Source organism: Oreochromis aureus, linkage group 14, assembly GCF_013358895.1.
Source record: "Oreochromis aureus strain Israel breed Guangdong linkage group 14, ZZ_aureus, whole genome shotgun sequence".
NCBI lineage: Eukaryota > Metazoa > Chordata > Actinopteri > Cichliformes > Cichlidae > Oreochromis > Oreochromis aureus.
Window position 1 is genome coordinate 26,175,582 of NC_052955.1, and position 15,869 is coordinate 26,191,450.

At 41.3% G+C, this 15,869-nt stretch overlaps 1 protein-coding gene across 2 annotated transcripts in view; it reads right to left on the reverse strand.

Moving 5' to 3' along the window:
* Positions 1-15,869, reverse strand: part of dscamb (Down syndrome cell adhesion molecule b) — a 127,176-nt gene that overhangs the window by 38,683 nt on the left and 72,624 nt on the right. For both annotated transcript variants that reach the window (XM_039622256.1, XM_039622257.1), the window contains exons 4-8: positions 6,616-6,762; positions 5,792-6,070; positions 4,467-4,742; positions 1,691-1,987; positions 413-685 (exon numbers count right to left, since the gene is read on the reverse strand). In XM_039622256.1, coding sequence (XP_039478190.1) covers positions 413-685; positions 1,691-1,987; positions 4,467-4,742; positions 5,792-6,070; positions 6,616-6,762 — 1,272 coding nt within the window. The remainder of the gene's footprint in view (positions 1-412; positions 686-1,690; positions 1,988-4,466; positions 4,743-5,791; positions 6,071-6,615; positions 6,763-15,869) is intronic.

Here is a 15,869-nt window from a genome sequence, read left to right on the forward strand (position 1 = left end):
TTTTTTATTTTATTTGTATTAGTTTAATACTTGCATTTAGAATGCAACACCCTGCGTATTATATTTATCTGTATTACTTATTACTTGTTATTCTGTTTTTTTTTTTATTCTGTTTCTTCGTTATTGTGTTTCTTTTGCTCTGGGACTGTGTGCACGTAATTTCGTTCCAACTCATGTAAACGTGATGCGAATGACTATAAAAGAATCTTTGAATCCTTGAAATTCTTGCAATTTTGTTAAAAATAAAACAAAAATGGATAATGGCAAAATCTGAAACAAGTGAAGTGCTGTAAATACTTTCCAGATGTACTGCAGCTTCCTAATGACTTTATGTCAAAGAGTAATCAGAGTAAGAATAACACATCATGGTTGCCAACGCCAACTTGGTCAGCTGCGGTTTCATTGGACTCACCTCTCACTCGGACGTGGACGCTCTGGGAGTCCATCTTGTTGGGCTGAACCATCACCTTGCAGTTATACTCGCCGGCGTCCACCTGCTGCACGTTACTTAGCTTCAGCGTGCCGTTGTTCTCGAACGCTCGCTGCCTGTGGTTGAAAGGTAGCAGCGCAGAGTTCTTGTACCACTTTATGGAATAGTAAGGGTAGCCAATGACGCGACAGTGAACGAAGGCATCCCGTCCAGCGATTGCGGTGATGTTTTTCATTGGACGAATGCTGGCTCGGCCTAAAAAGGCACAGAGATTAAAAATGTAAGATTTTAAGGACAGCAGTATTCACAGAAAATCACAAGAACAGTGTGAATGAGTGTGGTTTGCTTTATTATGGTGTTTTTACAAATAGACTCGTGACTCGTTAAACGTATTCAGGATTGAAACATGAAAGTGTTTCCCCTCACAGCTCCACAAGTCCTACCAGGCACCAAGTACTCACAGGAGAAGTGAAAGGAAGCTGCTGTTTAAAGCTTTTGTTTAACTACAAGAAATAAGGCAGAACTCTAAGTAGAAGGCGGTGAAATGACAAGCAGATTAAAGTGTGCTAACTATATGAAGGAAAAGAGAGCATTAAAATAACACTGTGCTACGCGTGCTTATAACTCGGCTGTAATACATTCTGTTTCCCATCAAATGTTATACATGCCAAGCCTCATTCTGTGTCTCATAAAATGGAAATAGAGTAATTGCTTTAGCATCTGATCGAGAAGAGTCGAATTGGCTGCTTGAGTAAATACACACAGACACACATGACTCGCACACACAAGCACACCGGGGGATAAACGTATTCAAACAGAAGAAATGCATTTTTCTTCTGGCTATTTACAAACCATATCCAGATACGCTTACGAGCAGCAAACCAGCATAATTCATTTGACCTAAAATGCAGGCGTGTTGAAAAGCACAGTAACAATTTGGAGAGAAAATTACAAAGCAACAATTTTAGAAAAGTGTACGTGGTTTAGGATTAAGAGACAGTAACAGGAAAACAAAACTGAGGCAAAATCAGTCGCTGGAGAGCAACTTAAAAGGAGATATAAGTGTGAATAAAGATTTCAAATTAAAAATAAAATAATAGCAAAGAAAAAAAACAAACACCAAATTTTAAGAAAAAGTTTTTCGCAGATAAATTTTAGATCCAAACAACAAGCAGCTCTCGTATACGACACAGAGACAGACACATAGAGAGACAGACAGGTATGTGTATTTGTTCTTGGAGGAGCTGATTTGACAAGCACCTCTTACGTTTATTCGAGCCTGGTGGTACACGACCCCGGCCGAGTTGCTGCACGTGCACCGATACACCCCGCCGTCTTGCACCTGGGTGTGCGTGACGTTGAGCTGGCTGACCACGTGGCCCTCGTGGGTCTCGTAGTGGCCCAGGTGGTGGTGGCTGTCTTTGATGACGGGGTCGTCGTCCAGCGACCAGGTGCACCTCGGAGGCGGGGTGCCCTTGACGTTGCAGACCAGGAAGACGGGCTCGTTCGGGTTCACCACCTTCTCGCTGAAGGAGGACAAGATTTTTGGAGTACCATCTGTGACAGAAGACAAAAGTGGAACGTGGTGGTGAATAAAAGAGAGGCTAAGTCACACAGAAGTACTAAGTTAAAAGTGAGAGCAGTTTAGTGAATAATGTCATCATAAATTATGTACTTTGGGGGTAGTTTGTTGTTTCAACCCTGTAACGCCAAGTGTATCATATTTGACGTATGAAATTTTGACACCTCGACATCATCGGCGTGAAAAACCTAATGTATACAATCAGACACACGCAATACTACTGTGAGTAATAAAATAACAAAAATGCCAGATGTAGCAAAAATTATTGAACAAATGGAAATTCATGTATGCAAATTGCTTTTTAGTTTTTTAAAACTCATGAATCAGGCTTTACAGGATTAACAAACAAAGCTGAAACGTGCACATGTGGAAAAAGGGAAAAGGAAATGCGTTATAATGTCGATCGCTGACAGGATTCAAACCTGTATTTGTATTTCTATTTTATTCTATTGTATATATTATTCTATTCTATTTTATTCTATTGTATATTGTATTTTATTTTATTTTCTTGTATTTTATTGCATTCCAGTGTTTTCTAATTTCTGCTACATAACTTTGCACTTTTGCTGTAACAAAACAAATTTCCCACCTGTGGGACTAATAAAGGTCATCTTATCTTATCTTATCTTATCTTAAACCAGTCACAGATGAAATCGGGCATGTTAGGTCACCGTGACACACTTGTCTTCAATATATTTTCGTAGTTTAAAGGGCAACCGTTTAAAAACTGAAGATACCTGCTGATATCTGATTTTTAGTAGTAGTTTTGGACACAATAACAGCTTCACTTATGTGTTTTATAGTTCATCAAACAACGGCAATAAGACATATTTAAAAAGGCTGACTCAAAGTGTGGGAGAGTGGGGAAGAAATGCTAGACTTTAAACAATTCCCAGGCAGAAACTGGATGATTGCTGATCGTTTCTCACCTACCAATCAAATTAAAAATTTGTGCTGACTAATTAGCCGAGCCAGCGAGTTTGTGTTGGGCACAAATCACAGTCAGCCAGTTTGATTCCTTTCTCACTACTCACTAAAATGGCCGTGAGAAATACAAATGTATAGATTTGAAAAATTATTTGAATGAACATCAAAATGTCTGAAACAATGTATATCTAGTAAATTTTAACTAGTGCTTTGAGACACAAAGGGAAGCTCCTAAATATCACTGAACTCTGTTGCACCAGCTGTGTAATGAATCCAATATGTATATCTCTTACAGCTTTGCAAACTAACTAAGCTACTGAGGTTTTGCAGACATGTGACTGCTAACCACATGGTGTTAACCTGTCCACCTATTACAATAATGATGGTGACAATGTAGGGCCGAGCAAATAAAGCTCCAGTGACACAGTTGTGTGCTCCCCACTGGCTAGCAAAGCCTGCTAGCTACCAAAATGGTTTGGTAGCTAGCATCCTTCTCTGGTGTTGACCATGCCAGCATGTCTACAAGCTACTCTCTGAGTGGTGGCAAAACTGGAAAGTAAGAAAAAAAAAGATAAATAGTTTGCCTTCAGTGCAAAAGTTACACCTTTTGAAATCTGGATGCAAATTTTGTTAGCACTTGGCTGGTAGCTGGCAATCCACAGCTTTCTTGCAAACTCCTGGTAACTGCAGCAATCTTCTAGAATCCACGGCAATCATAAAGATGGCTTTGTGGCACAGCACACTTTGTGATCAATTTCACCAGGTGACTGCCACTCGCTAACCAGTCGGTAATTACACATTTTTCCACTTTTGGGCAAGTGATGTAAAATCTTTGTTCATCTGATACAGCTTCTACTGAAATCCTGCATGAAAAACAGGTAAAACATTTTCTGTCATTTACTCATTAGTCAAAACACTTTTATCCCCTGTATTGTCTACATACTACTCTTTGTAATATCCAGACGCAGTATACATTTGTTGTTGAAGGCAAATCTTTTTTTTCTTTAGAAGAAAATCTGTTAATAAAACAGTTATAGAAGGCAGCAAAAGGAAAGGAAAAAATCATGTCTTTCTGAGAAGACTTTGCCATTTTTTCATTAAGAACATAGATCCATGAGCTTTTCTACCAGACACAGAGAGTTGTCGGCTTTTCAAATGTCTGTGTCTGCCTGCTGCTGCTGCTGCTCTCTGATAATCTAGGTGTATTCCACATGATTATAGATTATCAATATCTTCTTTTTACAGCTCCCTGGCCACAGGAGACAGTTGCCTAAGCAACGCTTCCAAGGTAAGCTAATGGATTAAAGAGTGTGTGCATGTATTCTTGTATGTGTTTGTGAAGTGTGGGGCAATCATTCTAGTGGTGGCAGAGAATCGCAGCAGCATGCCATTAACACATAAACCCTATTGATCTTCGAGGCCTGAATCTGTTTGTGCTAACTCACTGAATATGTATAGAACAGCTGCTACTGTGTAGCGTCAGTATTTGTGTGTTTGGATACCTTTGCACCATTGATGCCATTTTACCTTCAAGGATAACCTGAACAAAGTCCTGTGCAGACATCTTGCCCTTCCTGGCGAAGCACTGGTAAGCCCCGCCGTCACTTTTCGACATTCCTTCCATCATGAGGTTCTCCCGGTTTAGCCCAATGAAGCGAACATTGTTGCCAGGGTAGATGATCTCTCCGTTGCGATACCATGACAGCTCGTATTCATCTGAGCCGCTCACGCTACAGGACAGAGACACCTTGCTACCCACGCTGCCCTTAACCTTTCGAGGGCTGACCACTACTTTCAAGGGTTCTGTGGACACAGAAATCAAAGAGATGTTTAAGAAAAAAATTGGGTAGTAAATATAATAATGAAGTACAGTATGATTATCATTATTTGTCCAAGTTCAATGTTTATTCTTAATCATTAAGAATGCTAGCGCTAACATTTGATTCTCATCAATACAGTACATCACTGGATCAAACAAAACAAGCAGGGTGTCACTTGCTATCACTAAACACAGCCCCCAGTGGTGCTGCTGGTGCAGCAGTCAATTGCTGGCAAATCATTTCAATCTCACACACACGTATTTATTCATAATCCTTAATTACCTCCAACAAGGAGGTTATGTTTTTGGTAGCGTTTGCCTGTGTGCGTGTCATTCGTTCTGTCTGTAAACACCAAAGTGAAAAAGTTTTAAATGAATTCTGATAAAACTTTGTCGGGTGTAGAGTGGGGTCATGTTAACAATCCATTAAAATTCAGCTTACATCCACCGATGTCTTCAAGGTCAACTCAATGATTTATTATTGAAAACTGACAAAAAGCCTCATAACTTAGAAACTACAAATCTTACAAGTGTGGTGTGTGTTGTCAGCATATAGAAAGTTCTATAAAGAAAGAGCGATTTAAAATATCATGTTGCATTTGACCCCTGACCTCTCCTTCAAGGTCAGCAGATTCCTCTGAAGGCTATGTAGAGCTATTTAAATCTGTTTCATACTGACATTGCTTGTATTGACAACATATAAGCATACAGGGAATCACATATGTGGATTCTAGTCTACAAAGTACATTTAAAAAGAACAAAGAAAAGAAAATTAATATATAAAAGATATAATGGTATACTGTTACAAGTAAATACTGCCCAGAGAGTGAGCTGCCTCGGTGGAGGTATGTGCTCTCTCAGTACTTTTTGTTTAGTTTATATGTTCATTTTACTCATATGAACCAAACTAACCATCCACTCTCTAACAAGTGCCGAGGCTGTTTTTTTCCACTCATTTCACTTCATTACTCCAATACAGCAGCTTCTGCTACCCACAACATAAAGGAACCCCTGAATTTTATAAGGCACTTACGTTTGACATACAGGCGACCCATGACCTCCGCGGTGCCATAGCTGTTCCACACTTCACAGACATATGTTCCCGAGTCACTGGGCTGTGTGCTCTCTATCAGCAACCCCGAGGTTGTCTGGTGAATGCGACTGTCGAGCTCCAAGGGGCTGTTGTCCTTCAGCCAGCGGTACTTGGGCGTTGGGTAGCCTGAAGCCTTGCAGGGCAGCTCCACCCGATGATTAATCATCACCTCTCGGTGGTCAAAGCCATCCAAGATGACTGGCTCAGCATTGGTGGGGTCTGGAAGGAGCAGAGAATTTAGTGTTAATTAGTGGTGAGCGTTGCCAGCCGCTCGACAGTCTAATCCAATATTGATTCTTCAGGTCAACATTCAGTTCTACATACTGTATATTTTGTTACGTGTTGGAAACGAGAGAAAGAGACTTGCTTCTGTAATTTACCACAGTTTCACTGTCTCCTACAACCGAATTCAGACATACTAAATAAATGAAGAATATAAATGTGCATTTCATGCTAAATGACTTCCTTTTATCAAACTCTACTGCAATTTTATAAGAGGCTCTTTGCTGATACCTCCTGGTTTGTTTACTTTTATCTAACATCTGACACAATGACGATGAAAAAGACAGAATAGGTCACTGCATAACTCAGTTTTGTCTGCAACACACCATGTGTGGATATGCAGCTTCTTTATCTTATGACATTTTAAAATGCCCAACCCAACTCTAAATTGTTAATGTGGGGATGATCCCAGTATCAAACATGAAAAGCGCATATATATTTGTAACTGTTGACTAAGTCTTATCTTTAAATGCAGTACTGACCCGACACAATGAGACGTGCACTGTTGCTCTGTCGAGTTTCACCGGTGTAGCGGTGACGCGTGGTGCAGCGATAGTTATTCAGGCCATCCTCAGGCAGGACGTCCAAAATATACAAGGCTCCCGTGGATGTGATGAGATATCTTTGTCCTGGAGAAGATAAGAAAGAAAGCAGTTGTGTGGTTGTCTTATAGCATCACAACAGCTTTTACAATATAAAGAAAATGCATTCACTCCAGCACCACTAAGAGATTTTCTCTCTTCCTCCATAGGGTGCTAATGAATTTCTAATGTCACAGATGTCACATATAAATACACACCACAAGAAATATCATCTTAAATGATGCTGTAACTGCTATAAATATTGAATTAATGGTGCACAAAATATACAAATTAAAAAATCAGTCCACATATTGTGTTTATTATACAAGTCCTTAACCTTTAACAGCTTTTATTGTCTTGTCTTTGTGCTGTTGCAGTAGCCTCACTGGCGCCATAGTCTGTTACAGAAAACCAATCCCTCTTATGCTGTCACAGGCAGTTCTGTAAGTACGGTAATATTATGTTAATTCTGCAGATCAAACGAGGTTGAGTGGGGTTGTCACCGTCCATAAGGAAAGAAACCTTCCTCACAGCCATCACGTGGATGCCCACAGTCCCACGGGAGCAGATTGACGTCAAAACTGATTGAAAAAGCAATTTACAGGATATTGTCTTCTCTGTGCAGTGGTGGGTATGCTACGACAGAGATAGCACAGGAAGCCTTTCGGGCTAGAGAGAGTCCTACAACAGCAATAGGTGATGACGACCGGGTCGAGAAGAAAAATATCGTACTGTGCCATCACGGGGTTGCAAAGCTGCAGCAGGACCCGTTTTTGTTTGTTAGCCAGATCAAGCTTTAATTTGAACATACACTTGATATTACTGTACAAAAGATGAATTTATGAAATTGCCCATGGTGCACAAATTGCAGTGGTTTCAAAAGTACAATCTCAATTCTTAAAAAGTAGGAACGCTGTGTATATAAGAAAAAACAAAATAAAAAAAACGAAACAAAATGCAATTCTTTGAAAATCTTACAAACCCATATTTTATTCACAGTAGAGCATATAAAATATATCAAATCTTTAAATGGAGTCAAAGCACAATTTTAGGGAAAATGATGTGCACATTTTAAATTTGATGGCAGCCACATGTATAGAAAGTTGGGACAGAGCCGTGTTTACGACTGCGCAGCATCAACAGTTCAATAACTGGCAGATAAGGAGTCCACCTGCTGGTCCTATGGGAGATGGGAATGTTGTCTGATAGAGGATTCTAGTTGCTGAACAGTCCTGGTTTGTTGTATTTTTCATTTCATGATGCTCCAGACGGTTTCAAGTGGTGACGGTCTGGACTGCAGACAGTGCAGTTCAGCTGTGGTTTAGCATTGTCTTACTGAAATATGCAAGGCCGTCTCTGAAGATGTCATCTGGATGGGAGCATTTGTTGCTCTAAAACCTATATATATATATATTTCAGGATTTATGCTGGCTTTTCCAGATGTTCAAGCTGCCAATTTAAAGAGAACTAATTCACACTAACACCATTAGAGATGCTTCTGGACTAAATGCCTCTCCTCTGCCTGGGTGACACGACAGCTATGTTTCCCAAAACCCATGCCCTCCTGGGTTTTAAATGCACCTTAGAACACACATACATCAACAGTACATATGAGCGGGTGGAGGGAGGTTTGGAGTCTTCCTACACCCCCGTTCTCTGCGGCCTGCTGGAGCGGGGGGGCTAGGAGGAGGAGTTGGCCGTCCGACTGGGGTCTGGTGTATGGGGCCTCCCTGCTGCTGCGGAGTCGGGCGGTCTGCTTCTCCCACCGCAGGGAAAAGGGTTACCACCTGAGTCTGGGTGCAGTTTCCCCCTCCAGGGGCAAGGGTACCTAGACTCAGGGCTTAGAGTACGCTTGGGGAGTGTGATTGTGTGTACAGTGTCTCTCTATGTCTGTCTCCACGTTGGGTGAGTGTTGAGCAATTGTATATGAGAGCATGAGGGTGGGAATAGATGTTTGTATCTGTGTGTGCCTGTTTGTCTGTGTCTATATGTCAGGTTGGGTATCAGACGCCACGTCTCTGGGGACATCTCAGGCCCTCCAAGGTTTGGAGGCCCATCTCCCCATCACTTCCCCTGCCGGTGGCGGACGCCTCAGACATCGGTGCGTTGGTGGTTCTCTGTGTCCGGGGGTGGGCGCCCAGGTACCCACCGGCTCACTCCTTGGCGGCTGCTTATTGGGGCCTGGAGCCTGGGGCTCGCTCGGGCCACTTTGGGGATGGGGCGCCCTCGGCCTCACGGCCCGGGGCTCGGCCACTCAGGCACAGCTGGCTGCCGGCGGAGCTCACGGGCACGTCACTGCAACCCCCTGGCTTCTGCTCGCGGCTGCTGAGTGACCCCTCATCTGGGACTCTCCTCAGCTCTTTCTGGGATAGTGGCGCTGCTGCCCTCTGTTGGTCTTCCTTGGTCTCTTGTGTTCTGGGGGCCTCTGGATGTCTGGAGTCTTGATCTCCTCCATACCTGCTTCATGCCCTGGAGGACGGGGCAGTGGCCCCCCACACCCTCTAGCAGATCGTTACATGAAGGAACCTTTTAAAAACAAGCGCATTCATGCTCACAGGTGTACACACGGGTGATCACACACACAAACTACACCCTTTTTGGCTCTTACCTCAAAGCACACTGTGCGCTGTCGATCTCACGTGCTGCACAATAATGTTTAATATTTAGTATTTACTGTCATATTCCCATATATCATTGTGATCTTGTTTATTACTCTCGTTTTCTTCTGCTTGCTTTCTTTTTTCTTTCTCAACAGGTGATCCAGGTGATCGATATATGTATTTTTTGTCTGCTTATTCTGTTGGTTTTTGTTTTTTGCCCTTTTTCCCCCGTCCCTCTTCTCAGGTTTTTTTTTCTTTCCCTCTTTCTTTCTCCACGTTCTCTCCTCCAGTCAAGTCTGTCCCGTATTCAGCAAGTGAAAATAAAATAAACAATAAAAAGTTGAATCAAATGGACCATTACGGCAAGGCTGGGATGGTCCATTTAGTAAAAATAAATCCGTTGGGCATCTTTCTTCGCCTTTTAGACAATAATTCTGATGGCAAAAGAACCAAACGGGACAGGTTAAAAAAAAAAAAAAAAAAAAAAAAAAAATGCAATGCGGCATTGAAGACTTGACTTTTGGGTTTTCTCCAGGTTATTTAAAACTTTTAATCAAATTATATACTGCAGATGATAAGATATTCAAAGAGCAAAGGTTTCTGGTCAGCTGCTGTTTGTTTGCCTGTTAGTTGTACCACAAAAAAGCTCAAACCAAACTCAAAGCCAACTGTTTCATTGAGAGCTGTCAGTTACTGCTGACTGTAATGACGCTGTGTGTATGACTAGTGAAAAGATTTTTAAAAATTAATTCAAACCGTGAGATTAAATACCAAAGGCACTTGGTTAGCTAACATCAACATTTCATTCAAAAAAACAAAAGGAACTTTGCACGGGTAAAAACAGGTAATGGGCTCAGCAGAAGTCTTCTGACAGCTGAATCATTTGCACGGTAAAGAGAAGTCACTCCACGACCGCACAGCAGGTAAAGCATTCTCTCCAGGACGCAGATGTAAGCACATGTTTCCTAGTTAAAGATCAAATAACAACTTCATGACAAGAAACTCAGAGGATTCTACACTAGACATAAACCCCTGCTAAACCAATAAAGCGACAGAAAAAAGCCAAAAGTGGACACATGTAGAGTGGTGGTAAACAAATTGAAAAAAAAAAATGCTAAGAGGACATTGTGGACAAGATAACCAACAATGCATACTCAAAAACATGGTTGTGCACTGGAATTTTTTTGTCATTGAATGTGCCGAAGCGTTTATGGCCTGGAGTGTGTACTCTGTGTCATCACCTGACTGTGCAAATATTTGGCTCTCTGCTTGTGAAGCAAGATTTCGACAATAACAAGGTTATAATGTGTTAATGTGCAGCTATTTTAAGAGTGACATGTTTCATGAGGGATTATTTCCTCAAGTTAGTTTCTTTTTTTTCCCCCTGTATGTGTAGTTTGGTTGAAAATGTGCACAGCGTTCATGTGCAGCAACATCCCTCACAAGAAAAACATAGATTGACAGATAAACTGTATTGTTTATCTGTCAACTTGGATATGAATGTACAAGCCATCATTGCATCATTGCATCATTATGAAAAGGAAGAGAAACCTCCAATGGCACCAAGTGGTTTAGGTCTGGGTTACTCTGATTCACGGTGAGTGTAGTCAACCAAAACTAAACTAAAACCTAAAATTAGACATTAAAAAATGTTGTTAACTAAAATAAAAATAAAAACGAGACCGTTGAAAATGGTATGCCCATACAATGATTGAAAAGACTAAAACTAACACAGAAACTAATAAAAACCTTAAGAAAACTAAACATTTAAACAAGTTAAAAAATGAATGAGATAAAAGTAAAAACAAATTAGAAGACAGAAAAATATAACAACTAACAGTAAGATCTGTACATCCTCCTATTTTCTTAAGGCATACTGTAGTTTTTTTTTTTTCATTTTTAATATATGTTTTGCATTATTTCCTAAATGCATTTGACTTTTTTTATTAGCAAAACATTTCTCTGCATATTTAACTTGCATTACATATGATATCTAAGGGAGACCAGCAGTGGTTAATTCATATAAACTGAAAGGGAGGAGCTGTGGGTATTCTACTGTTAAACAGAGAATTAACATCTATTAACGTCCTTTAAAAAAAAAAATCAATTAACAAAAACAAACAACTAAAAAACTAAAGACTGTAATGTTTTTTCTTATTATTTCTAAAAAATAGTTCTTGAGTGAAGAATTTTAATATCTATTATTGTGTTTAGGTCAAAATGTCCAAACAGATTTCCAAATCCTAGTAGGTGCAAAGGTTTCTTTTTCCTATGTAGGTTTGTAAATTAGATGTGACGTCCCTCGCCTAACAACATCCCCCAGAAAATCAGAGAAAATTATAGAAAAAAAATGTATGTCACAATGTAATCCTGATCTCTCTCCTACATTTGGTGCAGTGGTTGGCCGCAGTGCCACGTTGAGCTACAGTGTTACCAGACAGAACCAATTAGCTACAAAAACAGTGAGTGGGGAGGTGGTGAGCGAACTCAACCTAATCTTAGATTATACACTAATGCTAACATCAAACCGCTACATGTTTTAATATTCCACCGGAGACTAATATGTATGAAGGAAGCAAAGCGTGCTTAATATGCTTACATCTTATATGCATTTTAGATGTTTGCACAGGCAGAGGAAAATCAACCTTGTGGGGTAAAAGCAAACAGGAGGAATACAGAGAGAGGCGAGAGAAGCAAAACAAAACTGCTCAGCTATTGTAAGCATTGACCTAGATAGAACCGACAACAGATTCCACGGATTTGATGTCCTGAAGGGGTTTCGCGGGTTTTACATACAGGGCTGTTAGATGGGCAACCAGCAAGTGGAATCTATAAAGAGAGCGAGAGAGGGTGTGACTGTGTGTGTGTGTGGATGCCGGCAGCCATGCATGCACGCCAGCAAGCAAGACAATTGGTAAGAGGAAATCTTCTCAGAGGTCGAGGAGGCCAGATGCGAGAAAAACAGCGCTGTTTTCATCATCGCCTTCTCTTTTCAGCTACATTTTCACTGGTTTTGTACGCAGCTGTAGCGGCAGAGGCAGTTCTCATTTATCTGGTGTGTGTACCGATCACTTTTTGTTGGCTGCTTTTAATGAAAATATATGTAAGAGTGTACTTGTAAAACCCCAGAAACCATATTACAACAATGCAGCAGCAAAAACTCAATTCAAACATCTCCTCCAAAGCTGTCCACTACACACACACACACACACACACACACACACACACACACACTGCCTCCTTCCCTTTTTCCCTCTCCTCCCTTCTGGCTTCTCCATTTTGATTCTGTACTGGTCGTCTGAAATCTCACTGTGGAATCCATCTTGAGTGAGGCAAAATGGTATTTCACTCCAGCCGCTGTGAGCTGCTGCAATTTTCTCTTCAAGCACCTCTATGCTCCTGCAATGCCTTTTAAGACGTCAGAGCTCAGTTATTGTGTTATGACAGAATGAAGTGCCGGCAAAAGGGGACACTACAGTAGGGAGGGGATTCAGAATGAGAGCTATTGTATTGAATTGTATTGCACTGTATTGTATTTCTTCTCCACAACTCGCTCCTCTTTAATTCGCTCACAGCGTTGGCTTTTAGGAGTAATTTCTGTTCAACATCAGCAAGAAATTACGTCCATTTAAAAGTTAAATGTGAAAATTGTAAACTTGTGAAGACGTAGTGTATAGCACATAAACTGCTATGGGTTAATAGAGTGAGAGCGACCGAGGCCTCGGCTGCAAGATGCATTAAAAAAAATTCAGTGGAGATTTGGGTGTTATTGTCAGAGAGTGGAGTCTCTCTCCATTCATTTGCAGGCACTGCTACTGTAAAGTAAAAAGAGCTCCACTCCACCAGACACACTTTATCTAATCATCCCCACTTTGCCAGAGACAGAATCTAATAGGAACAGCGGGCTCTCACTCTCAGCAGGCTAAATAAGCCTCGACGTACAGATGAACTAGTGTCACAGCATCCTCGCTGCCAACAGACGCTCTGAAGTTGCTGCGATTTAAATGAGAGCCAAGTCGGTCAGATCTGAGCTGACAATCTGCATTTCAGTGACAAGCCACCAGCGTTTTTACGCGCCAATCAACATCAGCGGACCAGCGTGAACGGAAGTGGTTGAGATAACCGACATGCTGCCAATAAAACCCTGCTAATGTCGCACTGACGTTGAGACCACATTATGTATATGACGCTGCTTGAGTGTGAAAGGTTAAAAATGTTTAGTAAAGGGTGTTCGCTCCCATAAAGGTTGCGCCGGTGAGTCAGTGTTGTTATTGTTTAAAGAGGAAGGTGGGACCGGCTCTGAGTAAACTGTGAGTCAGACACAGCGAGGAGGGACCCAGTTCTAGTCGGGTCAGCAGAGACGCAGAGATGATAAATGAGCTTATGAATGTTCTGGGTCTGTGTGGTACCTTCATGGCCCACTTCAACTCTCCTGTGTCACTTTTCAGACATTAAATTAAAATTAAAACATCTGTCTCATCAAAGCCTTGCAGTGTGCCACACGTGTTCGAAAAGATGCAAACAGTCAGGCGCTCCTCTCTCCTTTAACGCGGTTTACTTTGTTTCTCGGAGCAGATACTGTGGTACAATCCTGTGCCGCTGCAACAGAAAAACATTACGGGGAATATAATGCATTGACTCCAGCGGTGGTGAGAAGCGAGAGTTGCATTCTGAGACTAATTTCAGAGTCGGGGTTATGCTGCATCGGGATACAAGTCGCAGGGGGGCAGACGTTGGATCAGAGCTTTAATCTAAGCTGATTGAGGTCAGACCGCAGGACTGAACTTTCCACCGCAGAGCTCCTCGGGGCAGCACGGCTACACAAAGAGAAACTGAAATCAGTGCTGTGACTATCCTGCAGGAAACCAGGAAAATATTTGTTGTTAATCTGCTTCTCGGACTATCTGGCTACTAATGAACTGTATAACAGCCGTGCTTTGAAACTGCTACAGATTCACTAAACTAAACTGAAACCCTCAAATGAAACTGAATATGAGAATAAGAATAAATGTATGCTACCTGAAAAGGGACAAACAGTAATCATGATTCATATATTGTGCATATGACACCAAATAGGCTCCTCTACTGTGAGGAGTAGCAGTAAGTACATTACAGCATGAGTTATGTGGGTTACTACAGGCTGCATAATCTGGTGGAAGTGAAAGGAATTAAGTGAATTAGGCCTCTGGAGGTATAGTGTGTAGTGAGGCGTTTTCTGTAATTCACTGAGCGCAACCAAAAGTGAAGTGTAAAAACAACCAAAAAAAACCACACTATCCTAACCGTACATTCAGTTAAAACAAACTGTGATGCATTTGTCCGGTTGTTGCTTTGTGTGGGTTGGGTGAGAAAGCTGACCTTCAAATCCTGCTGCTGACTAAATTACCAGTCTATTATGGTCAACATGGAAAATATGTTGAGTTCCAACTCATCCCTGTGGTGCTTGTGGTTTGTGTTAGAGATGGGTAGCTCGATCCAAGGATCGATAGTATCCATACCAACGCTGGTATTGGTATAGGAATGATACTAGGTATAAGTATGTAGTCCGCTGGATTGTGTTTTTGAAAATGAAAAAACTCAAACACAAACACTGCACATTTACATTCCAGGTCTCCAAAAAACCCCGTTTCAAAATACTGAAAAAATGAATGGTGTGTTTTGTTGTGTTAACTAATTGCTTTTCAACACTAGTTTTGAGAGCAACTAAAACAGCATAACTACTACCAAGTTTGTGTGCTGTTTCTGAACTGTTCAGATAACAGTCAGTCTAGGTAAGTCATGGTAACCATGGGGATAGATACATGGATAAAGCCGCCTCCACACCTGTAGAGACTCGCGTGTCATGGGTCGTGTTGAAGCTGACGGTTGGCCGCCCACAGACCTACTAGTCTCCAGTTGTGGTCGCTCGCGTTTACTTCATATTCATCTCACCAAGTTCTTGGCATCGTCCAGTCTATATGTCTAACATTATGTCATAGAGACAGAAGGCAACACACAGGATTTGGTTTGCTGACAGCTGGCCACTAGTGAACATTCGAGCGTCCGGATGGCATATCTCAATCAACAGTATTATTTTGTATTATTGGTACTTGCTTTAATTGCTCAACGTTAAGAAAAGTTTGACTTTTGGGACCGGCCTACTTTGCATTGACAGACTTTTTGTTCATGTTTTTCATGCCTGCAGTTGCTCAAAGTCACCAAATGTCATTGACTTTCTATGGCACTCATCACTTTAAATCAGTTCCTGTGTGGACTCAGGAATACCACAACATTAACTTGATGGAAAAGACTCCATCCAGTTGTATCTGTAATCTAAAAATGCAATGATTTAAGGCACTTAATCTCATGCAAACATGTACGTATGGCTAGGTTGAATGTCTTGTGAGTCACAGCAAAACAAAAGTCCAACCTTAAAACCTGTGGTTAAGTAGGCAGTGTGTCACGGTGGGGGAAAACAAAGAAAATGGGTTTTTGAATAAAAGTCTAAGAGGTGAGAAAATAGTTATAAAATACACGATGTGCAGTGGATTTGTCTCAAGGCTGGAAAACCGAAGA